This window comes from Oculina patagonica, chromosome 12, assembly GCF_052425735.1.
Source record: "Oculina patagonica isolate OP01 chromosome 12, crgOcupat, whole genome shotgun sequence".
Taxonomy (NCBI): Eukaryota; Metazoa; Cnidaria; class Anthozoa; order Scleractinia; family Oculinidae; genus Oculina; species Oculina patagonica.
In genome coordinates this window covers 14329555-14356074 of record NC_135769.1, presented here as the reverse complement: position 1 = coordinate 14356074, position 26520 = coordinate 14329555, and the positions used below count along the sequence as shown (strand labels likewise).

Here is a 26520-nt window from a genome sequence, read left to right as displayed (position 1 = left end):
TGCTTTTTTTGCAGAACTACACGCACTTCATGCACTTTTTGCCCTTGATAAACGTTGCATTTTTTAGTGTTTTGCCAATCATGCGTTTTGCGCCTTCTGTGATTTTGCCTTTCGCGCCCTTGCTATGTTTCATTATTTTCCAAATTTTTGCTCTTTTTTCTAGTTTTTGCTCTTTGAAAACACTGGTCGACCCAGTTTCAAAGATTTAATTTGGTGTAGTGAACAATTTCGTGCAGTGGTACTACCTTATTGTTACTTATTTTCGCGGGCACTTAATTTCGCGAAAATGAAACAGGAATATTACGCGAGTCTTAATTTTCGCGATTTGGCCAAAAATACGCAATTAGCATAAAAAATACAATAGAAATCGGTTAGAATTAATTTTCGCGGGTCTTTAATTTCGCGATGAAAATCGCGAAAATTAAGTCCCGCGAAAATAAGTAACAATAAGGTAAAAATTTATTTTGCTTCTAATGATTATAGCTCCGTAGCAGTCAGTAAATTTCAAACAGTGAATGAACAAGTACTAACAAAACATAAATTTTTTAAAACAAATAAAGACGCTTTGGAATCAATTTGGAACTAACAATTCTGTAAGCTTAAATTAATGTGAAGTTGCATGCATGATTTCAGGGCTTGGAATTTGAAAATATTTTATCGCTTTTGAAGCAGTTTGTTCGCTTCATGCACACGCTATTTTTGCTTTTTTTTGCTCTATTTGTGGATTGAATGTGGATGAATAATCGCTATCGGTCCTATCGAAAATATGCTAGCTGTCGCCAAAAATAAGCAAAGTGTGAAGTAATTAAATCAGGGGAAGTCGCATGCGTGATTTCACGGCTTGGAATTTGTATTTTCAATGAAAGTTAATCACAAATAAAGTTTATTTCAAGTTCCCTTCATTTGTACACCTATATATATTGGACATTTTAGGCTTAAAATATTTTTTAAATTATGATCAGATGTCATCAGACAACATCAGACATTCGTCTCGTAGATGGTAATCTGATATATTTCGGGCACATTTTTCTCACTTTCTTCGCAAATTTACTCAATCGTCAGTCACTTTATTTGAAATGTATTTTAGAAACTGACTGAGTAGTTTTATTAATAATAACAATGCAAATTGTACGAAGTATTAGCTTCAGCGTTGAAAATTAATTTTGTAAGCTATAAAATTGTCAGTACGTGTACATGTATTAGCGCCGCAGCCAATTTGTGACAAAATTTTATTATTGTTCTGAATAGTCTGCCAAGGTTAATAGTGATCTCTATTTTTAATTTTGTAGTTTTGAATTGGACTTTTAAGTTATTTAGCTACTTGGAATAAAAATTTACTACAGAAGCTAATTCATTGTTCATCTTTTCAGCTTGCACATTTTCGCTCATTTTATGGATCGCTCTCAAATGTTGTCTTGAACCAGGGCGCTGCTTGAACCGATATAAAAAGCCCAAAAGCAAAATACGCAAAAAAGACAAAACAAAAAACATTTAGCAAAAGGGGCGCGATAATATGGCAAAAAAGTAAATTGGCAAAAACGGCAAAAGGAGCAAAAAGGGCGCGATATGGCAAAAGGCATATTGGCAAAAACGGCAAAAAGGGGAAATCGGGCCGGTGACTAGAAAGCAAAAAATGGGACCATAATGTTAAGCAGCTTGAGAAGTTTTGACGTGAGTGAACCTCATACTTTCACTCCTTAAGGCAAAAGCTCTAAAGTTTTCAAGACATTAGTGAGAGCTGAAGAAACTACAAAAAATAAGCTTCAAAATGGTACATATTTGAAGAGAATAAGGAAGATTACATGTAAATTATAGCGATTATAAAACAAATTTTGCTTTCGATTTTTGCTAATTTTGCTTTGTACACCAATATCGTGCGTGAGGCCTATAATATACATCAGTTCCCGTGGTTTGTCATGTTCAACTTAAGTTACTGCTTTTGGTATACAAATTAAAGCCCTCAATAATCAAGCCACAGAGTATATTTTTTTAAGAACTGTTGTACACGATCACTCCATCACAGTAATACTTGTAATGTTTTTTTTTAGAATTTTTATCTTGCTTGTTGACCCCGCCTGCCCAAACAATGAAACCGATAATCGATATCAATCAATAACAATCAATGCCAATTAATCAATGATGGAAAATTTTGTGTCTTTTAACTTGTTTGATCTTCATCGATTATCAAGGCTGTGCTCTAAGAAAAATTACAAGGAGCCCAAAGGTTCCAAACTATGAGATCCAGGGTGCCCAGCATAAAGCTTATATGAAAGAAATAAGATTATCTGGTCGCCCAAAGACAAAAGTTAGTCCCCTGAGGCACCTGGGCACCCTTAGAGCACAGCCCTGATTATCATCAATTGTTTTTTGGAACCGTTCTGTATGAATCTTATTATATCACTACCATTTCATTGAGGGTCTAAAAGAGTTGAATTTCACTGTTATTGCATTGTTTTACTTCGTCTTGATTCATTCAAGTATTTGAGAATTAGTCATTAAACTTTTAAACCAATAGAGTGAATTCGTGTAACCCGGTTTTTATATGCTAATGCGCCGTGTTATATTTTAATGAGCTGTACAGGACAACAGAAAATTGCGGACAAATCATAAGTATTATTTGCATGTGGAAGTCAGGTTAAAATTCAAGCATTTACCAATATGTAAAAACCAAAATAGATAACGAGGATTAAAATTTATCATGCTTTGAATTGTCTTGCGATTTTAGATACCGGTAAACATTTTATATTCAACATCGCATAAAGAAAATCACGACAAACAACTTTTGTTTAGCAAACAAAAGGTTTAATGAGCAGGAAAATAGCTGTGCACGTGTTCTATTACTCTTGGCAAATTTCTTTCCCGTCTTCTGAAAAACAACAACGTGAAATAACTAAATCCTTTGTATTTTGAACCAGACGGCTAATTTCTCGATTTAGGTTGAACATGTTCTTGAAGTGCTAAAAGAAAGATACTAGCTTCTTGTTTATACTTATTTTCTGTATAACTATTAAAGTAATTTCTTTGAGGTTTTCTGACTACTCGTGTATTGATTTATTGTACATAAACATTAGAATATTATGCGAATCATTAACATATAAAAAAACGGGTTACACGAATTCACTCTAATGAAATGATTTACCGTGCACCATTGACTGTGCATGCAACTGGCCATGGCTTCCTTTTCAGTGTTAAAAAAGTCATAATAATAAATCCTTTTATTGACCAAGCTTGTTCAGTCAACAAGCAGGATATAGGTTTCCTTCTTCTTTTTTTGCATGTTTATGGACCTCAACACACAAAAAAGAACTTGGCCAATATCCTGTCATCTGGACCTAATGCTTGGTCAAAAACCAATAGGCATAATCACATACATGTAAGTTGCTATGTTTAATGGTAAACAGTTCACATAATATATATTTTGGGGCAAGCCCATAAATTGCTTTAAATTCAAATAAAATAACTTTTAAAATCTTTCCTAAATTTGACCGGTAGCCAATGTAAAAAGTTTAAAACTGGTTTAATATAAGAGTATCTACATTGTATATAATTATATATGTATAATAATACCTTGGTTGTCCCTCATTTCCTGCCATGATAGGGAACAAGGCCATGATTGCTGGGTGTTCAGGAATCCAACAAGTTTAACTGTTGCTGAATTCAAGATAACTGGTATGGTCACTCTCCAAAACATCAAAAAACCACTTTGGTTTCCTGTTGCCAACACTGCAAACTTCTTATTTTCACTTGTATTACCCTCAAAAATGGTTCCTCCAGTGTGGTAAATTTGTGAAAACCAATGCAAGCAAGTAAATGCAAGGATTTGTGTACGTTGCTTGAAGAGAGAATATTTGCTATTGAGTGATATTCCTTTGTTTGTACCAGGTTGAACATAGTCCTTTTGAGTGTTTTCTTGCATCACATCCTGGCTTAACACAAAATTGTTTTGTGCAAGATAACTGTTAAGTACTTGTGATACATCAATAGCTTCTTTCCATTTCCTACCAAGTGTTGGAGGTAAGTATATGCAAAGTTGATACTCTGTAAAGAGCGCTGCTATAACACATCTGAGATGAAAAACAGGAAATAAATAAATTAAAATTGTATGTAAAGTGAAACTTCCACTGTCTAACAGAAAAAATCTGTGTATATGAAGCGGACAAAGATCAACATTGCAGCTGAAGATGTGAACAGATTTACGTGATTAACGACATAGGAACTCAAAATTTTCTTTCAAGGTATAAACTAGGTAGGGAAAGGTTATACATGTAACTCTGTTTGAAACCCAACTAAGGAACAAGTTAATAGTCCCTGACTGCAGTGACCTTAGTGGATAACAAGAGAGGATCCACAAGGGATGTACAGGTTATTTACATATGAACTGTATGCATGGCTCATTCAATATTGTTTGTGTCACCTGCCTCCTTGAGTATTTCAAACCTTAAATGTGATAAACATGGTGTCAAAATGAAGAAATGCAAGAAACAGATTCATTAGCAGCAGTAGTGTGTGAAGTGAAAGTTGTAACTGAAAGTTAGTCTGCTGATTGAAGAAATTGCAGTGTTTTATGCAAAGACCATGCGGAAGTTCAGAAGCCACTTTATTGGAATGCAACAGAACTTCTCCCTTTTACAATAGGCAGTCAACTTTCACTTAACAGAAACCAAAATAAGACAGACACATCCATGAGACCGACAACTGGTGATCTGATGGTCCCTGCCATTTTTTTAACTGAAGTCCCTATAAGTTGGACACCTCTCTAAGAAGGACCGTCAACGGACATTTGAGAAACTTGTGTTTTTTGATGAATAATACTTTGAAACTTTGTATCAACATAGAGCAAAGTTACTAGTGGTCAGTTTTCAGCACTAAGAAGTGTTCTCTCAACTTTTGCTTCAACAAGGGAATTTGATTTTTTTGTTAGTCTTGTTCAACTTTGCAATGTGATGAAACAGCACCACAATATCTTCCACATAGTCAAGGTGTTCCAAGATACTACATGTAGTTAGCAGCCATCTGATCCCTCGTCTTCTGTTTCTAGTCACTTGCTTCATGATCCAATTGATTCCCAGGATAAACATGAATGGTGAAAGAATGCAGCCCTGTTTCATGCTGTTGGTCAGGTGTTTGTCAGCACTGTGTTGCAGATCACCTGGGACTTGCAGTCATTGTGAAGCATCTTGATTACATTCACCAGCTTTGGCTGGGGTTCCATAGTGCCTCAAGATCTTCCATAAGGAATCCCAGTGAATGCTGTCAAATGCCTTCTCCAGATCAATGATGTCGGCATTCAGAGTGGTACATGTTCCATTCCTGACTTTGCTCTAGGATTTACAATTCTCAGGATGAAAATGCATTCAAAGCATAGGCTACGAGGGCAAAAGCCTGCCTGTTCCTGTCTGATGTGCTCCACTATGGCAGTTGCAAGTCTTGCATGGATGATCTTGCTAAAGGCCTTGCTGGTAATAGGGGGCAACGTAATGCCTCTCCAGCTGTTGCATTCTCCAAAGTCACCTTTCTTAGGCAACTAATTTTGACAATGAGTCCCGTCTTGCACATGTCAGGATTCTGTTCACTTTCCTTTCTGTATGTGTCCGTCAAAATGCATGGTGTTTCGGTTTCTTCAGCCTTGGGCATTTCTGGTGTCACACTATCTGCTCCACCCGCCTTTCCACTCTTCATTGCCTTGATGGCTACATTCATCTCTTCAGAGGTACACGTACATGTAGGTGGATCTGTACAGAAGACCAAATCCTCTATTGCCAGTAGGATTTCTGCCATTTGTGCTGGTTTGGTTCTGTTCTGTTCTGCATGCATGTACTGTTTACTTTTCAGAGGCATGAACAAAATTAATGGGTCAAGGTTCTAAAATTAGTTTTGTCCCATAAAGCAACTTTACAGCAAGGCACCCAAAAGTGTGACCACTTTTAATTTATTTACATTCTTTCGTGCAGATTTAATCCAATCAGAATTCAACTGCAAGCTATCCACGGCTTTTGATTGGATTAAATCTGCACGAAAGAATGTGAATAATTTATAAGTGGTCACACTTTTGGGCGCCTTGCTGTAAAGACTTAAAACAGACGTGTATTCACTGTGCAAAGCCATTCTGCTTTAGTTTCACAGAATTACTGATGTCATATTACCTTGACTCGTTATTAGGCAGACACCTTTCAAAGACAAACATTTGAGGCTGGTCCCAAAGGTGTCTGTATTAGAGAGACTTGACTGTACCATACAGAGTGTATTTACACATGCAAAGTGCACACATCCTAATTTTTGACCAGTAAATGAAAATGAAATTCAAAAGCCAACCAAAATTAATGTTTAAATCATTTTAAAACTATTCATTAATGATCCTCTTTTCAAGGGATGGTTGAGTTGCTGCTACAGTAATACACAAGTGACAATGACACAATCATTGTGGGTAAAATAAGGGTGGCAGGGAAGCGTGACTTGGTTCTAGGGGCCCAAGAGGGGGGCCCTCCTGTGGGGAGTACAGATCAGGTGGTACCGGGGGTAGCCACCCTGGGTTAAATGTTCCGGATCTGCCACCAGGGGTGAGGCCCACATCCCACAGTCCCGAGGGATTGTGGGAACCAGGAGGGGGAGCCCCCTGGGGGAGTACAGATCATGTGGTATCCGGGGTAGCCACCCTGGCATGGATATTTCTCCGGACCTGTCTCCAGTGGGCAAGAGGCTTACTGTGGGTTAAAGTGCAGCCAATGGGTGCACTTCTCTGACACGAATTGTGGAGCCTGCAGTGCAAGGGACACAATTCCCCCACAGTAATAGGGAGTGGACACCCAACGCAAAAACTCATTTTAAAACTATTCATTTCATATAACACTACATGTATTATATGTTGCCCACAGCCTTTTAATTAATGACTTATATTAATACGTAATTAATTAATTGATAATAATTACATGTACTTAAGGTCGCGGGGGATACCTACAGCATGAATAAATTCATGAAGCAAAATTTTGCTTGACCTGCATCTTTTAAAACGCTTATTTCTCGGCTGTTATGGGTGCGATTAAGCTCAAATTTTACAGAGACATAAAGAAATGATGAAACATTATGTATGTCATCTTATTTTTGGTAGATTGTACTTAACGGCGATGTACATGTAATAGCCACGTTAGAACCAAATTGGGAAGAACATGATTTTGTGGCAGAGTTTGCGGAATGAGTAGGACACAGCAGACTGTGATCTTGTCAAAAACTAATCAGTCAATATCTCTAGAGTGTCATAACAGAAGCGGATTTTTTAATTTAAAATTTGCCAGCAAGTAATGGCGGTTTAAATGCGCAATTTTTCATTTAATGCCTTCTACCTCTTTCTAAAAGAGCTCTTTTAAAATTCCGCCTCTGTTATGACACACTACAATATCCATAGTTTACCTATCTGCAGTGGCAAGTCACGAAGGTCTGTATCCGCACTGTATTCTCTACCACAAAATTGTCGGAAAAGTCCAAACTTTGAGATTTCCGAAGGTGTCCCGACCAAAACACGATCAGTTTCCAAAGGAGAGATGTAATTATGGTAATTATATTCCACGCTTTTATGGTGAAAACAATGCGTTTTTATGAAGGACACGATTGTTTATGCCGAATATTATTATGATTACTCTGAGTTGCAGAAACAAAAACAAATTGAATAAAAATTAGCTCATAGACTTCCTACAATCTATATAAACGTATAATGCCAAGTGTTGTTTAAAATTTGTTAAAATATCAAAGAAACACGCGCACCCATATTTTTATCCAGTCATGAATATCTCGTAAAGTTGTCGATGTCAGTTGTTGCACTTCGTGCATACGCTTTAAATAAATGCATAATGATGAGTTAAGGTGTCCCCCGCGACCTTAATCAACTATAAAAGATCACACCATTCTTTAAGTGCATTCTGCACTAAAAAAGGGAGATGTTACATGAAGTAGTTTTCTTGGCTTTCCCAGACACCTTACTGGCAGGCTTTGAAGCATGGGTTTGTTCAATCTTGTTTAAGCCCTTTTCCTCCTTGAGTATTTCAAGCCTGTAATGTGACAAATAGTTTAAAAGAAAAAATTTGCCTGGGGGGACTTGATCTCATGTCCTCCCGCATACTAGTTGATGAACCACTTAGCAACATCAGAAGTATGTAATAAAGGTAATGGCAATCATATTGACTGAATAAATGTTTGAACTTTGGTTTGAACTTGTAAAAAAAGCTACTGACAGTAGTCTGCACATAGGCTGATGCCAAGGACAAATCAGCCCACAACAATGTATTACAAGACATTTTACCTGCCATTGGTGTCGCAGTTTAAGGGTGACCATGCAACTTTTTGAAAGCCAGTGAAACAAAGTAGAGAGGTGTTGACATTGGGATCCATACGCCATTGTAAGGATTCAACATTGGTAATTTGTTTCTTATCAACAGCAACATCCAGTACTAAAGGCTTTTTGCAAACAATACTTGTTCTTTCCACATTGACACCAAACTTTGCAGGAGATAACACAGGTGTCTATTGCAAATTGTTAAGTATATATATACATGTAAATTGCAGGTACAGAATGAAACAGGTTTCATGTACAAGCACTACTGATTGTAGGGTCTGTACAAAATGTGGACCCTCTTTTGGACCCCTACTGGAACCTTCTGGACCCCCATCTGAACCCCCTTTATTCAAAGATGAAATCATGATTTAAATATTTAAAATACTAATGGTTCCATGTAGGGAGATGGTGGGGGTGAGGAGATATACCACATGGTGTTGGAGATCACTAAAAATGTTAAAAAACTGTGAGCAACAAATGAGGTTTAATTACCGTGTTTTTATTGCAACACCCGATGGATAAAAAAGGTTTGGAACGCAAAAGAGATAGTTGCATTTCTACATTGTAAAACTTAAAATTAAAACTGAAATTTAAAACAGCTCAGTTTAGATTCTTTCCAGTAATCTAGCATGCCGACGGCTCAGATTTCAGTTTTGCATGCAAATTACTCAATTCCCAAGAAAATATGGATGAAAAACAAAACCAAAACAGACAAGGAATATGTAAAGACAATGTTAGGGTTTATTCAGTAAACATTACATTTGCCATAAGACGCAAAATTAGTGCCATTTTCTTGTGTCAGGAATGACATGCGGTACTTTGGGTGAGAATTGCTTTCAGTGTATTTATTTCTTTGAGAAAAAAATATACAGCCTCATTGCAAATTGTGTGCCAATTAAATTAAGATCTTCAAACTGATCAGTTTTATCCCGTTTACAAATGGAAAAGACTTGAAATTGAAATTTTTACAGTGCGACGCGCCTTAGTGTGGCCACCCAACAAACTTTTTACAAGTGTCATCTTGTAATATTTTATGTTTTCACGGCGTTTTGTTGATAAATACAATACATGTAACAAGCATCCATTTGATCGTATTCAACTTTGCAAGAAGGCGTGTTCGTCAAACAAATAATAATATTGCGAAAGCACACTTGTAAAAAAGTTTGTTGGGTGGCCACGGTAAGGCGCGTCGCACTGTAAACTTCAATTTCTTAACATCTTTAAAATGTGTTTGCTGTGTAACAAGTTAAAATTCACTACATTTCTGTAGTCTTCTGCCAGCATGAACATGGCCTCAAATTGCTCCAAATTTCAATTGATGAAAATCTTGGAAACATTTCCATGGGTAGTTTGATTTCTGAATTCGCATATCAATGCAAGCGGTGGTAAACTCTGTGATTCTTTTGTGAAATAAAACGTAAGTATCGATACTTTTCAAAATTGTCAAAAATTAATATCGGTGTATCGAATATTTGGTATCAAATATTGGCCCATCATTAGCTTACACCTCACAACGACTTCCAGTCAGACTGAAGTTTAGACCTCATTTACATGCACAAAAAAATTGGCATGGTACAGCAAAGTTTTGGCACCGTGCTGACAATTTTGGGCATGCCAATCCAAATAATTAACGTGTAAAGTACCAGTCCCAAATGTAATGTGGCACCAGTGCCCAATTTTTAAGGGGTGCTGAGACTACCTCCAGGATTTTGGTAATGTGGTCGGCAAACATAGTTTGAAAAAGAGACGTTCTGGGGGATGGGGATGCCACCGAGGAAGAAAATAAGAGAAAGCTCTTGCTCTCAAAAAAAAAATCGTTGTGTGAAAGCCACATCTGCCATTATTGTAAAGAGCCAGTTATTTTTCTTTCCTCTTCCCCTGATCTCGACAGCTTCTTTCAGATGTCGATTTGTTTTGCCCTTGAACACTATTTTTAAAATATGTTGAATTGTCGACAACTCGTTCCTAGTCAATAAAATTCGCGTTTTGCACTGAAAGCAAGATGAACAATCGCAGCAAAACATTTTTGTACCATTTCTCAGAAGGAAGAAAATTGATGGAAAGTAGGGGTGCCGATATACAAATTGGAACCGTGCCTAGAAGGAAAACCTTTTTTGTTTTGGTTGTGTAAATGGGTAGTGCCGTGCCAAAATGGCTTGGTCACAGTGCCAAAAATTTGCCGTGTCATGCCAATTTTTAGCGCGTGTAAATGGGGCTTTAAAATGTCAAAAATATTAAAGAACAGAATAAATATTGCTAAAATTTTGTTCTTGTTTCGAAAATTATCGCAATTCACAATAATTTTAAGGTTGTTGACATGACTAGTAGATATGAAAGGACCACATTTCACCCGTGAGCACGGTCACTGTTTTCTGAATTACACAAAAAATATTTTTATAGTTAGGTCATTGCCATTTTGTAGTTATAAAGCGGGGTATAAAATCTATCTTCAGGAATTTTTCAGCCCATCAAGCTTTGATTTAGGTAAGATACCAAGGTCCAATTGACTGCAAAACAGTCATATCTTTTGAGTCAATGTCAAAACTGTGAGTGAGACTGTGGAGAGACGCTAAAAGATACGACTGTCGGCTTTCCAAACATTTAATTTGTTTCGCATTTCCTGTTCTCCCAGGAACAGAAAATTCCCATTGGTCAATTATGACATTACCTGTCAACAAAAACTTTTTTGCACCTCGTCAAAGCATTTTGACTCCGCACCAATTTGACAGTAGAACATGCTCTTCCCAGAGATTCCAACCCTTTTTGAAGGAAAAAAGGGAGTATTTTTAGCACTGAAGGTGTGCGCCTCTAGGGGGGTATGGAAGCATGTTCCACCAGGAAATTTTGCAAATTTAGGTTCTCTCAAGTGCCATTTCCGGCATTTTTGACATAATTTCTGAGTTATTCTATGAGGTCTTTATTCTTTTCACAAACATTTTTGGTACTTTTCTTTACTTTTGCTACACTCAGATCGCAAAAAGATTAAAAATTAGCAATTTTTCTCTTGTTTTCAGAATTTCATGATAAATCGGGAGAACCTGATATAAATCGGGAGAGCGGGAGGCAACGCATTAAATCGGGAGACTTCCGATCAAATCGGGAGGGTTGGAATCTCTGTCTTCCGGGCGCGGACGAAATGGAAGACATTGAATTGGATGCGCTTGCAAACGATTTGGGTTTTGTTTTGAAATCAGATTAAAAGGAAGCTGTTCAATAAAAGGTAAGGGAGGTTTTTTTTGTGCTTTCAAAGGCCTCTGGCAAAAGCCGCATATTCCAACCGTTTGTCTTGGCAAAGAGTGTATGCTCGCTGTACACTGCCTAATGCAGCTTCATCGCCGCTTAGGAATTCGAAGGCACATAATCTGCAATAGTCCGACGCTGATGCGTCTTTTTGCTTACTTCATGGTCGCGAGGCGGGTTTCTTTGGTGTTGTTTTATCCAGTTGATGAATATAAACAGACTTCTATTTTTAAGCGGGTACGTTTTGTACCTTTTAAACGCAAAATTGGACCAAAATTTTGAACAAAACTCGTTGAACTTTTTAACACTTACTTGGCCCCCTGGTCGGAACGATTTCATTGTATGAAAAGCCGACAGTCGTTTTTTCTCGTGCGAGGCTCGCGGGACGATCCTTCGCGCCTCAACGTTCAGAGCTTCGCGCCTTCGATAAGCGCTTTTCCAACGACTGTTTTGCAGTCTAAAGGGTCCAAGGGCCACATTATTACTGAACATACTGTGATCGAGATTTTGAGCTGCCTGGCTCATCCTCGGTGAAAATCACACCAGCGTTAATGTTGTAAGCAAGGAAAGAAAACGAAAAAAGACACCTTGAAATAACGGCTTACACCGAGGCATACACATGAAAGCAGCATTGATGTCCAACACTATCTAAGGAAGTGACTTGTGTGTGCAAATATGACTACCGGTAAGTGCTTTTACGCTTCAAAACATTAAAAGGATACCATTATATAAACACATTGGTCAGTTATTACAGATATCCGGTCGTCTAAAGACCACGATATAGCTCCAGGATATGATGGTAAGCAGCCCAGTTTTACGGTCTCCAGTGTCTTTTTCTCGCGAGTGCAGTTGTCCGCCATCTTACCGCGCACATATCGTTTGACAAACGCGCATAACTCAAACGTCAATCCGCAGAAATCCGCAGGCACATTCCGCCGCTCAACATCAACAACAGCGAACAGCGGGAACAGCGGACAACAGCGAAATTATAACAACTCGAACAGCTCAACGGATCCTCAACAGCAGGAGATTCCAGGCTAGATCTCGAACAGTATCTTTCTCCAGACTGAACATGCCTTTGATAATACATGGCAAGGTTGAGGACTCACGACTCCATTCTTTTGCAGATTTTGCTAACAAACATGAACATTTTAAGGTAAGTTACAATGGTAATGCCGTTCGGATAGAAGAGCACAGAACACGTCATCAGAATGGAATTTACGATATCGCATAATTTACACAAGTTACCACTGTAATTATGTACTAGTGCATAATTATGTAGCATTCTGGAAGTTTTACTTTGGGTAGAAGAGCACTGTGAGAACACGTCATCAGAATGGAATTTTAAAACTTTACACAATTTACCACTGTAATTATGTACTAGCGCATAATTATGTAGCATTATGGAAGTCTGGAAGTGTGGAAGTTTGGAAGTGTGGAAGTTGGTAGTGTGGAAGTTTGGAAGTGTGGAAGTCTGGTAGTGTGGAAGTTTGGAAGTGTGGAAGTCTGGTAGTGTGGAAGTCTGGTAGTGTGGAACCCAGGGGGGGGGGGTACTCCCTACAGTGGCCTATACGGGGAGGCTCCGCCCGAAAGGGGTACCTTTTTCAGGCTCCAGGTATATAAAAGGGTAGGAATTTCACAAATTTAGGTATATGAAAGGGTAGGGAAATCTGCCATAATGATATTTTAAAAGGCCCTTACATTAAATATTGCGACCAGACACAACTTTGGCTGTATCGTCTTAATTTATTAAGTGCTACATAAAAATGACAAGAATACTTCCCGTTTTTGGTAAATGTGATGTCGTGTAGGTATATAATCAAAGTCTCTTTGAGATACCGACGTTTTTGCATGAAGTATGAGTCAAAGGTTTATCCTGTGCATTGTTCTTCGAACTTATCATTACAGTTTCTTTGTAGTTTAGTTTAACAATTTCCTATCTTCGCGGAGGAAATGCAGCCATATAATTTTTTGTCAAAAATGGCTCGTCCGCGCCGGGTATTTATACACATATTCCTTAACATTACACAAATAAACAGTGCAAATTTCACCGAGATCTGACAATTCTATACTTTAAAATTGCAAGGACCTTTCGAGGCAGTCGATTACGGCAGCGAAATTAGCAAATGAAACAGCAAAATATGCGTTCGACGCTTTGTTTTTGCGACGCCATATTTGAATTGTTATAGGTAGACCGCTGTTCAATGTGTTCAAGGCCGTATCGTTACGATTGCTCCATGAAAAAGCACGAAAAAAAAATACGGATATTTCCGACTACTGTCGGAGAAAACATTGCGCATATAATTGCGGCGTAAACAAATGGTTACACTCAAGCTGCGTTTTGTCTAGGCTCTGCGAGGGTCGGATATCAAGACCCAGGATTAAACAAAAGCCATATATACAGTGAATGCTTTCGAATTATATTTGAAGATGAAATACGAAAGAATTTTGCTGTCTTTGACTGAAATTCCACTCGAACTGCGTAGATACGATCGTATGTTGTAAAGCCGATTCATGCAACATTGCTGTCAACGCGAGGTCACGTCCCTAACGACCTAGGCTGATGACGAAATAGAATGGTGCTTGCATGTAGCGACCAAATTTGGCCTAATTTTTAACCGCTCCTAAAGCTAAAAGAAGCCCCCATCTCTTGCATTTGTTTTAACTTCAATATAATATCTTTGAAAAGAGCGAGTTCTTTGGTATGGTTTATTTTTGACGTTTGTAATTTTTAAACAATGTAAGTGCTAGTGATTATTTATTCGTGTTTTAGTTACGCAATCCATTGTTTGTGCGACGCTTTTTATAGATCGCCATTCAGACACACGTGCGTTAAGATAAGAAAGCTGACATGTCACTTTTAAAATTGTTATATAACATTTGTAAATGTGACAAGTCACGTTTTTTCCACGAGATCGCAAGTGATCACCCACAGCGGAAAGTAATCCCTTGAGAAATTAAAACAGTCCCTTGAGAAATTAAAAAAGTCCCTTGAGAGATACAAATATGTGGTTCCAAATTTTGTCCACATAACCCCTATTCTCCTACTTTAGCTTGTAAACAAGCAAAAACGTCGAAAAAAGGGGTGCAATAAAAGGTATACAAAAGGGGGTACCTTTTCTATAATAACCGGCACGCATACATGCATGCACAGGCGATGACGCTTTACAATGATCCCAGAAATTGCATTTTTCTTATTCATTTTAATTTTTATTTGCCTTGACTACAAAACGAACCTCCAATGCAATACATTACAAACTTACAGTATGATAAGATAAATACATTAAATTAATTATGAACTTCGTCATTTAGCAACAGAAAGGCCCAGGATTGATTTCCACACCTAGTCGATACTGAAGATTGTGTGACACTACCGTATTGAAATGGTCTGAAATGTAATGAAGTCAACACCGCTTACTAGAAATAGGGTAGAAGTTCTTTCTTAATTTCTTAATTCTTAATTCTGGCTTCTCGTACAAATAGGAATACGGATACCGTCACTGTTTTGTTTTTAATGGCTTGAGATAAATACCCGAATAAATATTATCAAAAGCAGTAAAATGAAGATGGCGAGTCGCGAAGGGAAAAGAAAAGAAAATTAACTTAAACTTAAATATTATCGACAACAATGCACGTCAAAGGTTAAGCAAACAAAGATTTCAGATAGCTCACCTTTGCAATCTAATCAAGATACTGCTGCCATCGGTCTCCGTTTTGGAAAGGTTTCAAAAGTTATGACACTAACCGGCCTTCACTCGTCAAATTCAACATCAGTCAAGTTAGTCTGCCATCACGTATGCCGACTTCGGTAGAAAAGTTCTTTAAGCGAGCTCACAATTATCCAGTACATCATTCTCCCTTGAACCCAAAACTCTGTTTAACTGTACGTTAGAAATCAAACGCGTTTTGCCGATGGATGCTCTTAAAGTTGATTCAGTACTCATGACAATCAAAGATGGCGTACCAAAACTGAGTAAACAACAAAGTGCCTAGTTCCCAGTGCTACTCGGTTGGAGTAATCGTAACATTGCCCGTCCACGGGCCACAGCATATAGGCGTTGCGTCACCGCCTAAAAATGGTATATAAAAGGGTAAGGGGTTGGATCTCCGGGCGGAGCCTCCCCATACAAAACTTTTTCAAGTTCCACCCCCGGGGAGTGGAAGTCTGGTAGTGTGGAAGTCTGGAAGTTTGGAAGTCTGGTAGTGTAGAAATCTGGAAGTGTGGAAGTCTGGAAGTGTGGAAGTCTGGAAGTTTGCAAGTCTGGTAGTTTGGAAGTGTGGAAGTCTGGAAGTTTGGAAGTCTGGTAGTGTAGAAGTCTGGTACTGTGGAAGTCTGGAAGTCTGGAAATTTGCAAGTCTGGTAGTGTGGAAGTCTGGAAGTGTGGAAGTCTGGAAGTTTGGAAGTCTGGAAGTCTGGTAGTGTGGAAGTCTGGAAGTGTGGAAGTTTGGAAGTCTGGAAATCTGGAAGTGTGGTAGTGTAGAAGTCTGGAAGTTTGGAAGTCTGGTAGTGCAGAAGTCTGGTAGTGTGGAAGTCTGGAAGTGTGGAAGCTTGGAAGTTTGGTAGTGTGGAAGTCTGGTAGTGTGGAAGTCTGGAAGTGTGGAAGTTTGGAAGTCTGGAAGTCTGGAAGTCTGGTAGTGTAGAAGTCTGGAAGTTTGGAAGTCTGGTAGTGCAGAAGTCTGGTAGTGTGGAAGTCTGGAAGTGTGGAAGCTTGGAAGTTTGGTAGTGTGGAAGTCTGGTAGTGTGGAAGTCTGGAAGTGTGGAAGTTTGGAAGTCTGGAAGTCTGGAAGTCTGGTAGTGTAGAAGTCTGGAAGTTTGGAAGTCTGGTAGTGCAGAAGTCTGGTAGTGTGGAAGTCTGGAAGTGTGGAAGCTTGGAAGTTTGGTAGTGTGGAAGTCTGGAAGTGTGGAAGTCTGGTAGTGTGGAAGTCTGGAAGTTTGGAAGTCTGGTAGTGTAGAAGTCTGGTAGTGTGGAATTCTGGAAGTTTGGAAGTGTGGAAGTCTGGAAGTGTGGAGAAAGTCTGGTAGTGTAGAAGTCTGGTAGTCTGGAAGTGTAGAAGTCTGATAGTGTGGAAGTCTGGTAGTGTAGAAATCTGGTAGTGTAGAAGTCTGGTAGTGTAGAAGTCTTGTAGTGTAGAAGTCTGGTAGTGTAGAAGTCTGGTAGTGTGGAAGTCTGGTAGTGTAGAAGTCTTGTAGTGTAGAAGTCTGGTAGTGTAGAAGTCTGGTGGTGTAGAAGTCTGGTAGTGTGGAAGTCTGGTAGTGTAAAAGTCTGGTAGTGTAGAAGTCTGGTAGTGTGGAAGTCTGGTAGTGTAGAAGTCTGGTAGTGTGGAAGTCTGGTAGTTTAGAAGTCTGGTAGTGTAGAAGTCTGGTAGTGTGGAAGTCTGGTAGTGTAGAAGTCTGGTAGTGTAGAAGTCTGGTAGTGTGGAAGTCTGGTAGTGTAGAAGTTTGGTAGTGTGGAAGTCTGGTAGTGTAGAAGTATGGTAGTATAGAAGTCTGGTAGTGTGGAAGTCTGGTAGTGTAGAAGTGTGGTAGTGTAGAAGTCTGGTAGTGTGGAAGTCTGGTAGTGTAGAAGTCTCGTAGTGTAGAAGTCTGGTAGTGTGGAAGTCTGGTAGTGTAGAAGTGTGGTAGTGTAGAAGTCTGGTAGTGTAGAAGTCCGGTAGTGTAGAAGTCTGGTAGTGTAGAAGTCTGGAAGTGTAGAAGTCTGGTAGTGTAGAAGTCTGTTAGTGTTGAAGTCTGGTAGTGTGGAAGTGTGGAAGTTTGGAAGTGTGGAAGTCTGGTAGTGTGGAAGTCTAGAAGTTTGGAAGTCTGGTAGTGTGAAAGCCTGGAAGTCTGGTAGTGTGGAAGTCTGGAAGTGTAGAAGTCTGGAAGTGTAGAAGTCTGGTAGTGTAGAAGTCTGGAAGTGTAGAAGTCTGATAGTGTGGAAGTCTGGTAGTGTAGAAATCTGGTAGTGTAGAAGTCTGGTAGTGTAGAAGTCTTGTAGTGTAGAATTCTGGTAGTGTAGAAGTCTGGTAGTGTGGAAGTCTGGTAGTGTAGAAGTCTTGTAGTGTAGAAGTCTGGTAGTGTAGAAGTCTGGCAGTGTAGAAGTCTGGTAGTGTGGAAGTCTGGTAGTGTAAAAGTCTGGTAGTGTAGAAGTCTGGTAGTGTGGAAGTCTGGTAGTGTAGAAGTCTGGTAGTGTGGAAGTCTGGTAGTGTAGAAGTCTGGTAGTGTAGAAGTCTGGTAGTGTGGAAGTCTGGTAGTGTAGAAGTCTGGTAGTGTGGAAGTCTGGTAGTGTAGAAGTCTGGTAGTGTAGTAGTCTGGTAGTGTGGAAGTCTGATAGTGTAGAAGTGTGGTAGTGTAGAAGTCTGGTAGTGTGGAAGTCTGGTAGTGTAGAAGTCCGGTAGTGTAGAAGTCTGGTAGTGTAGAAGTCTGGAAGTGTAGAAGTCTGGTAGTGTAGAAGTCTGGTAGTGTTGAAGTCTGGTAGTGTAGAAGTCTGGTAGTGTAGAAGTCTGGAAGTGTAGAAGTCTGGTAGTGTGGAAGTCTGGTAGTGTGGAAGTCTGGAAGTGTGGAAGTCTGGTAGTGTAGAAGTCTGGTAGTGTAGAAGTCTGGTAGTGTAGAAGTCTGGTAGTGTGGAAGTCTGGTAGTGTGGAAGTCTGGAAGTGTAGAAGTCTGGAAGTGTAGAAGTCTGGTAGTGTAGAAGTCTGATAGTGTGGAAGTCTGGTAGTGTAGAAGTCTGGTAGTGTAGAAGTCTGGTAGTGTGGAAGTCTGGTAGTGTAGAAGTCTGGTAGTGTAGAAGTCTGATAGTGTAGATGTAGAAGTCTGGTAGTGTAGAAGTCTGATAGTGTAGAAGTCTGGTAGTGTAGAAGTCTGGTAGTGTAGAAGTCTGGTAGTGTAGAAGTCTGGTAGTGTGGAAGTCTGGTAGTGTGGAAGTCTGGTAGTCTGGAAGTTTGGAAGTCTGGTAGTGTGAAAGCCTGGAAGTTTGGAAGTCTGGTAGTGTGAAAATCTGGAAGTGTGGTAGTGTGGAAGTCTGGTAGTGTAGAAGTGTGGTAGTGTAGCAGTGTGGTAGTGTGGAAGTCTGGTAGTGTAGAAGTCTGGTAGTGTAGAAGTCTTGTAGTGTGGAAGTCTGGTAGTGTGGAAGTCTGGAAGTGTAGAAGTCTGGTAGTGTAGAAGTCTGGAAGTGTAGAAGTCTGGTAGTGTAGAAGTCTGGAAGTGTAGAAGTCTGGTAGTGTAGAAGTCTGGTAGTGTGGAAGTCTGGTAGTGTGAAAGTCTGGTAGTGTAGAAGTCTGGTAGTGTAGAAGTCTGGTAGTGTGGAAGTCTGGTAGTTTAGAAGTCTGGTAGTGTAGAAGTCTGGTAGTGTGGAAGTCTGGTAGTGTAGAAGTCTGGAAGTGTAGAAGTCTGGTAGTGTAGAAGTCTGGTAGTGTGGAAGTCTGGTAGTGTGGAAGTCTGGTAGTCTGGAAGTTTGGAAGTCTGGTAGTGTAGAAGTCTGGTAGTGTAGAAGTCTGGTAGTGTAGAAGTCTGGTAGTGTGGAAGTCTGGTAGTGTGGAAGTCTGGTAGTCTGGAAGTTTGGAAGTCTGGTAGTGTGAAAGCCTGGAAGTTTGGAAGTCTGGTAGTGTGAAAATCTGGAAGTGTGGTAGTGTGGAAGTCTGGTAGTGTAGAAGTGTGGTAGTGTAGAAGTCTGGTAGTGTAGAAGTCTGGTAGTGTGGAAGTCTGGTAGTGTAGAAGTCTGGTAGTGTAGAAGTCTGGTAGTGTGGAAGTCTGGTAGTGTGGAAGTCTGGAAGTGTAGAAGTCTGGTAGTGTAGAAGTCTGGTAGTGTAGAAGTCTGGTAGTGTAGAAGTCTGGTAGTGTAGAAGTCTGGTAGTGTGGAAGTGTAGAAGTCTGGTAGTGTGGAAGTCTGGTAGTGTAGAAGTCTGGTAGTGTAGAAGTCTGGAAGTGTAGAAGTCTGGTAGTGTAGAAGTCTGGAAGTGTAGAAGTCTGGTAGTGTAGAAGTCTGGTAGTGTAGAAGTCTGGTAGTGTGGAAGTGTAGAAGTCTGGTAGTGTGGAAGTCTGGTAGTGTAGAAGTCTGGTAGTGTGGAAGTCTGGTAGTGTAGAAGGCTGGTAGTGTAGAAGTCTGGTAGTGTGGAAGTCTGGTAGTGTGGAAGTCTGGTAGTGTGGAAGTGTAGAAGTCTGGTAGTGTGGAAGTGTGGAAGTCTGGTAGTGTGGAAGTCTGGTAGTGTAGAAGTCTGGTAGTGTAGAAGTCTGGAAGTGTAGAAGTCTGGTAGTGTAGAAGTCTGGAAGTGTAGAAGTCTGGTAGTGTAGAAGTCTGGAAGTGTAGAAGTCTGGTAGTGTAGAAGTCTGGTAGTGTAGAAGTCTGGTAGTGTGGAAGTGTAGAAGTCTGGTAGTGTGGAAGTCTGGTAGTGTAGAAGTCTGGTAGTGTGGAAGTCTGGTAGTGTAGAAGTCTGGTAGTGTAGAAGTCTGGTAGTGTGGAAGTCTGGTAGTGTGGAAGTCTGGTAGTGTGGAAGTGTAGAAGTCTGGTAGTGTGGAAGTCTGGTAGTGTAGAAGTCTGGTAGTGTGGAAGTCTGGTAGTGTAGAAGGCTGGTAGTGTAGAAGTCTGGTAGTGTGGAAGTCTGGTAGTGTGGAAGTCTGGTAGTGTGGAAGTGTAGAAGTCTGGTAGTGTGGAAGTGTGGAAGTCTGGTAGTGGGGAAGTCTGGTAGTGTAGAAGTCTGGTAGTGTGGAAGTCTGGAAGTGTAGAAGTCTGGTAGTGTAGAAGTCTGGAAGTGTAGAAGTCTGGTAGTGTAGAAGTCTGGAAGTGTAGAAGTCTGGTAGTGTAGAAGTCTGGTAGTGTAGAAGTCTGGTAGTGTGGAAGTGTAGAAGTCTGGTAGTGTGGAAGTCTGGTAGTGTAGAAGTCTGGTAGTGTGGAAGTCTGGTAGTGTAGAAGGCTGGTAGTGTAGAAGTCTGGTAGTGTGGAAGTCTGGTAGTGTGGAAGTCTGGTAGTGTGGAAGTGTAGAAGTCTGGTAGTGTGGAAGTCTGGTAGTGTGGAAGTCTGGTAGTGTAGAAGGCTGGTAGTGTAGAAGTCTGGTAGTGTGGAAGTCTGGTAGTGTAGAAGTCTGGTAGTGTGGAAGTGTAGAAGTCTGGTAGTGTAGAAGTCTGGTAGTGTAGACGTCTGGTAGTGTGGAAGTCTGGTAGTGTAGAAGTCTGGTAGTGTGGAAGTCTGGTAGTGTAGAAGTCTGGTAGTGTAGAAGTCTGGTAGTGTGGAAGTCTGGTAGGGTAGAAGTCTGGTAGTGTAGAAGTCTGGTAGTGTGGAAGTCTGGTAGTGTGGAAGTCTGGTAGTGTGGAAGTGTAGAAGTCTGGTAGTGTGGAAGTCTGGTAGTGTGGAAGTCTGGTAGTGTAGAAGGCTGGTAGTGTAGAAGTCTGGTAGTGTGGAAGTCTGGTAGTGTAGAAGTCTGGTAGTGTGGAAGTGTAGAAGTCTGGTAGTGTAGAAGTCTGGTAGTGTAGACGTCTGGTAGTGTGGAAGTCTGGTAGTGTAGAAGTCTGGTAGTGTGGAAGTCTGGTAGTGTAGAAGTCTGGTAGTGTAGAAGTCTGGTAGTGTGGAAGTCTGGTAGGGTAGAAGTCTGGTAGTGTGGAAGTCTGGTAGTGTAGAAGTCTGGTAGTGTGGAAGTCTGGTAGTGTGGAAGTCTGGTAGTCTGGTAGTCTGGAAGTTTGGAAGTCTGGTAGTGTTAAAGCCTGGAAGTTTGGAAGTCTTGTAGTGTGAAAATCTGGAAGTTTGGAAGTCTGGAAGTTTGGAAGTCTGGCTGTCTGGTAGTGTGGAAGTCTGGAAGTTTTGACTGAAGTAAAACTCACTGGCACATTATTGGGATTAGGGCCATTCAGGTTAGCCTAAATAACACATTGGTTAGCCTACATAGCACTTCGGTTACCCCAAATAGTACTCTGGTTAGCCAGTTTAGGTAGCTTGCGGTTAGGGATTTGGGATTTCTGGCTTACTGGCTCGCATATTATATTATGTCATTAGGCCACCGTGCCTCCCCAGGGGGGTACTCCGGCTTTTAAATGACAGGGATGATCAAAGGATTTTTTTGGGTTTGAAATATTCGATTCCAGGATTTTTTTGGGTTGGAAAATTTGGCAAGTATTTTTTTGGGTGACTTGATTTAAATAGGGAATTTTTTGGGGTATAAAACAAGAACTAAAGTGCCTTGGCATGCCCTTTGCGTATTTATGGTATTCATGATGTATAAACAAACACGAGCGTTCAATTTTTTATGATTTTCTTTGTCTTATACAGCCCCTCCTGGCAATTTAGGGGTAATTTGACAAGGGATTTTTTTTTTTTTGGGGGGGGGGGGTTAATTTTGGTCCAGGGATTTTTTTGGGTAATGTCGGAAGACTTACTAGGGATTTTTTGGGTTCCTGAGTTTTGCCTCCATTCGATCGTCCCCATCATTTACAAGCTGGAGTACCTCCCCCCTGGGCGTGCCTCCCTATATAGCTGTACTTTGTGTTAATCATAAATTATGTGTAGCAGTTTGTAGAAAATCAACTCTCCTGCTATCTCTCTCACTTTTGCCTCTTTCAGGAGAGTGCTGAAAAATTTTGTAAGAAACCAGTCAGAAGAGTTGGAAGAAGTGCCTTGCTCTATGTGACACAAAGGGAATTTGCTACTGTGGCACAAGATGATGGTAAGTTTCTACTTGAAAGGACAAGTCTCTATTATTTTATTGATTACTGTCCACATAAATATCTTCTCTCTATTTTTCTTGTAATGTTTACATGAATGTATTTTGAATCATTTACAGTATTATTATTTCAAGAGCATGCATTAGATATGAGGTGATAACACCCTGCCCCAAAAATGTTATACTACACATGCACTTATATGACCTTAGCTTCCTAAAACACAGTCAACAAAAACACCCAATTGTTATCGTAGTTAACAAATCCTTTTCAAACAACTGGTATAATAAGATTTTAGCCTTCATACATGTATGATCTGATAAAGAACAACTTGTTGAACTCCTGAAAGTAGCAGTGAGTGATCATGCAACTCTCCCGGTTTGACTGTGAGAACAACTGTATGAGCAAACTTGGAGCCCTAACTAGCAATCACATTTATGTGTTCCTTGGAGGAGAAATATTTAAAAGAAGATGGGCTGTGACCTAAAGTAGGACAAGGACCTGGGGACTGGGATGCAAGGACGTGTGTTTGGGACAAAGAATGTAGCCTGGAACTCCAGGACGTGGGAATCAGGGAAAGGTACAACTGGGGATGTGACATCGAGGATGCAGGGAAATGATAAACAATCAAAACTCATTTTTTTCGTTGAATGTTTAAAATATAATTTTCAGAGGCATCCAGAAGTAAAGATACATGTGACAGTTTGGTCACATCGCTTTGCTTATCAAACTAAAAAGGTTAATGCATGTCATCGCATTCCTGAGCATCTCATCATCTGAGTAAATGAATTTTATCTGAACACAATTTTGTCACATTAATTTCTTTTAGGCCCATAGATGAGCCTTGTTCTTAAGGGACTGTATTTGTAAGACTTCTTTGAGACCGTACACTGTATTTCTTTGACTTCTATGAGACCGTACACTACAAATCTTGCATTTAAAAAAAACGTGTTGAAAACGCGACAAGTTCAATGACCACGAGGTCAATCTAACGAGAACAAACTGCGCATGACAAATAAAAATTATGTTAATATGTTAATGAGCTAAACAAGTCAAGCGTGTCCATTCCGCCGGCCTTGATATAATCAAGACAAAATGTAAGCATACTCAATAGTGTTTAATGAAGTTACTTGAAAATGTTCCTTTCAGTTCATTTGGTTCTTTGAGTTGAATCATTATGTTAGCTTAAGTTGCTTAAGTGCAAAGTCTTTACTGAGCACCCTCGGATGGTGCCAGCAAGGGGCGTGTTTAAAACACGAAATGGCGAAACAGCGAAATGACGAAATGATGAAATGGCGAAATGATAAGATAAATACCCATATATAATATAGTTTGGTTTCCCTTTGAACTTCAAGGCAGTTCTGTTTACATGTCTAGACTGAATTATTTCTAGGGAACATTTCAATGTTCTGGCCCAGGAATATAATGAATACTTGTCACAACGCCAAATTAACATATTACTGAAATGTCTCAGCAAACCAGGATATCTTTTTTTTTCATTTAGTACTTGCCAAGTTGCCTATCAGTATCTGCACTGCACTACAAAGCTTGCCTTGTATTTAAGAACTGATATAGACATCAAACGTCACTCCGTTTCTGTGCAAAGTACGTTTGCCACTTGTATTGTGTATAAACTTCATCGCGAAGTAGGTTCGGTTTTGATAATCTATTTCATGTCAGGGTGTCATGTGAATGTTGGAGCTCAAAGCCTTACTTCACAGCCGCTGCTCGGTGGTAAATACGAGATAAACAAACCATTTTCATCCGATGTTGAAAAGACGCCGACATTTCGATCAAGAATGTCCTAGGCGTATCAAACAGCGCCTTGTTAACAAAGAGACACTGGAATCCAAATTACTCATAGGTTCGTGACGGGACTCCGTGACCATAGTTAGTATGCCGTGACGGAGAATTTGTGATTGCAGTTTCTTTTATTTTTCGGGACTTACCTACAAGAATAAATTTAGCAACATATGAAGATTCCAGTAGAACGGTAATATTGTACAACTTTGGCTTTTATCTTCAGTATCATTTCGCCATTTCGCCGTTTCGCCATTTCGCCATTTCGTGTTTTAAACACGCCCGCCAGCAAGCATAGCTTTACAATTGGACGGATGAATATTCTGGTTTTGGTTTTGACAGTGTACTTGCGCACAGCTCTGCGTGCACCAACAATATGGTAGAGATCTGAAGAGATTCTATTAAAGTAAGTTTTGGACCAGCATGACACAGACGTTTGGGTTCACTCTGTATAATCAGTGATGCGAGGTAGTGCTTTCCATGGAGGATCAGTGGATGGCAGGAAAGGTAGGCTTTCTGGGACTGTGAGAGACGTCCACCAACTCTTAACAAACCATCTGCATCAAGAAATGGATTTAATGGTTGCAGAGAATGAGACAAAGGGAGTGGCTTTCCCTTCTGGAGTGTACCCACTGCATCTGGGAACATGTTAGCTTGTGCTTGTTTGAACAACCAAATTTTAGCTTTTGATAGTTCAGCTACTGACAGAGGTGTGGAGCTGAATAGATGAGTGCGGGTAACAACACGGAATACCCAGGCAGTAACTCTTACGAGATACATGAAACTTGAGTATCTTTCAATGTCAATCACAGGCTTGGCTTTCTCAGGAGCAGTAGTTACTTGAAGTGTCACTTCTTTTCTTTCTCTGAGTTGTAAACTTGCTTCTCTTGTAGAGCGTCTCCAAAGAAGGAGGGGCAGAAATCTTGGACTGCCAGTTTGAAGTATCTTCTTTTTACCAACTGGGACCATTCCACCAGAGTTTGTGATCAATGATTTCTCCTGGAAGAAGGCCACGAGATCCAACATCAGCTGGATTTTCTTCACTGGCAATGTAAGCCCATTTTTTCTGGGGGAACACTTTCTTGAATTTCTCCGATTCTGTTTGCTTCAAAGGTCTTGAATCGCTGGCTGCTTCGATAAATCCAGTAAAGGACAATGGTACTATCTGTGAAGGCATAAAGCTTGCAGGTTGGAATGGCCAAGATTTCTTGGAGATGTTTCATGAGTTGTGAGAGCAAATGAGCTCCACAAAGTTCAAGACGGGGTAAGGTAACCTTCTTGATTGGAGCGACACATGTTTTTGCCATATATACAAGGGAGGTGTAGACTCCGCCGGCCGTGTCAAAACTTCTTAAGTAGACGACACCACAGTAAGCCTTCTCACTGGCATCAGAAAAACCTATTAATTGTCGGTCAACAATTTCTCTGCCAACTGGGGTGTAACAGCGTGGAATGCAGATGGCTGAGATTTCAGGGGGTTGTGTTCTCAAATTCAACCACTCTCTCTGAATGTCTGGTGGAAGAGGTTCATCCCATGTGGTGCCTCGCTCCCAGAGACGCTGGAAGATTATCTTTGGTACAATTGTGACGCACGAGATGAGACCAAGGGGGTCGAATATTTTTGCTGAATTAGACAAAACTTCGCGCTTGGTAATACTTGATTCTTTAGCAGATAAATCAATGGAAGATAATTTGAAGTGATCTTGACTACAGTTGTATTCCAATCCAAGAGTTTTGACAAAGTTGTCAGAGTTTCCAAGGTTGAATGTGCTCTTTGAGCTTCTAATCTCTGGTGAGATTGAGTTCAGTTCTTTGGGCGAGTTTGAGTCCCATTTGTGAAGTTTGAACCCTCCTCTGTTAAAGAGGTCTTGAAGTTGATGATGAAGTAAAATGGCTTCTTGCTTGGTTTCGACTGAAGGAAGACAAAAAGGGCTCTTTTTCCCTTCGTAATTTTTTTTTTGGCAAAAAAGGAAAAAAAAGACCCAAAGGGGGCCCCAAAACCAAATTTATGGAGAGTTTCTCCAACTTGGAAACGAAGTTGACGCATGTAGTGTTGTGACTTCAAGCCTGGCAATTGATGAGTGTTAGTGTTCCCAAACAAGACCCTTCCAAACATGGTTGCTTGGGCTGCTGGAGTTCCTTTTGGTCCAAGGATAAACCCAGGCTTAAGGATGTCATGGTACACATCTACACCAAGGAGAACATCAATAGGCTTTGACACATTGAATCCAGGATCAGCAAGCTTGAGAGTAGATAGATGTGGCCAGTTCCCTATAGGAAGGGCTGTGATAGGCAAACATTTTGTCAATGAAGGCAGAACGATAGCTTGAACATTGTCCAGTGCTGAGGAGCTTTGAGTAGATCTTAAATTCTTGTTAACAACAGAGTTACTTTGGGTGGAGCACTGGGTATCTCCAATTCCATTGATGGTGATTTCTTGCCTTTGTTTGCACAACTTTGAGCGTTGGACGACTCTTTCGGTGACAAAGGAGGCAGTGGATGCTGGATCCAGTAGAGCTCGTGCAACCATTTGATG

At 40.2% G+C, this 26520-nt stretch overlaps 2 protein-coding genes across 4 annotated transcripts in view; one reads left to right on the top strand and one right to left on the bottom strand.

The window, feature by feature from the left end:
• LOC144632682 (general transcription factor 3C polypeptide 4-like) overlaps nt 1-12439 on the bottom strand; it is a 40581-nt gene extending 28142 nt beyond the window's left edge. For 2 of the 3 annotated variants that reach the window (XM_078491378.1, XM_078491379.1), the window contains exons 1-3: nt 12286-12439; nt 8291-8511; nt 3568-4064 (exon numbers count right to left, since the gene is read on the bottom strand). In XM_078491378.1, coding sequence (XP_078347504.1) covers nt 3568-4064; nt 8291-8511; nt 12286-12423 — 856 coding nt within the window. In that variant the 5' untranslated portion in view covers nt 12424-12439. The remainder of the gene's footprint in view (nt 1-3567; nt 4065-8290; nt 8512-12285) is intronic. The other variant, XM_078491380.1, reaches the window with a different exon arrangement.
• A 95-nt stretch (nt 12440-12534) lies between these two features.
• LOC144632709 (protein N-terminal asparagine amidohydrolase-like) overlaps nt 12535-26520 on the top strand; it is a 112614-nt gene continuing 98628 nt past the window's right edge. Inside the window, exons 1-2 of the mRNA XM_078491418.1 lie at nt 12535-12719; nt 22087-22189. Of these exons, the coding sequence (XP_078347544.1) occupies nt 12636-12719; nt 22087-22189 (187 nt within the window). The 5' untranslated portion in view covers nt 12535-12635. The remainder of the gene's footprint in view (nt 12720-22086; nt 22190-26520) is intronic.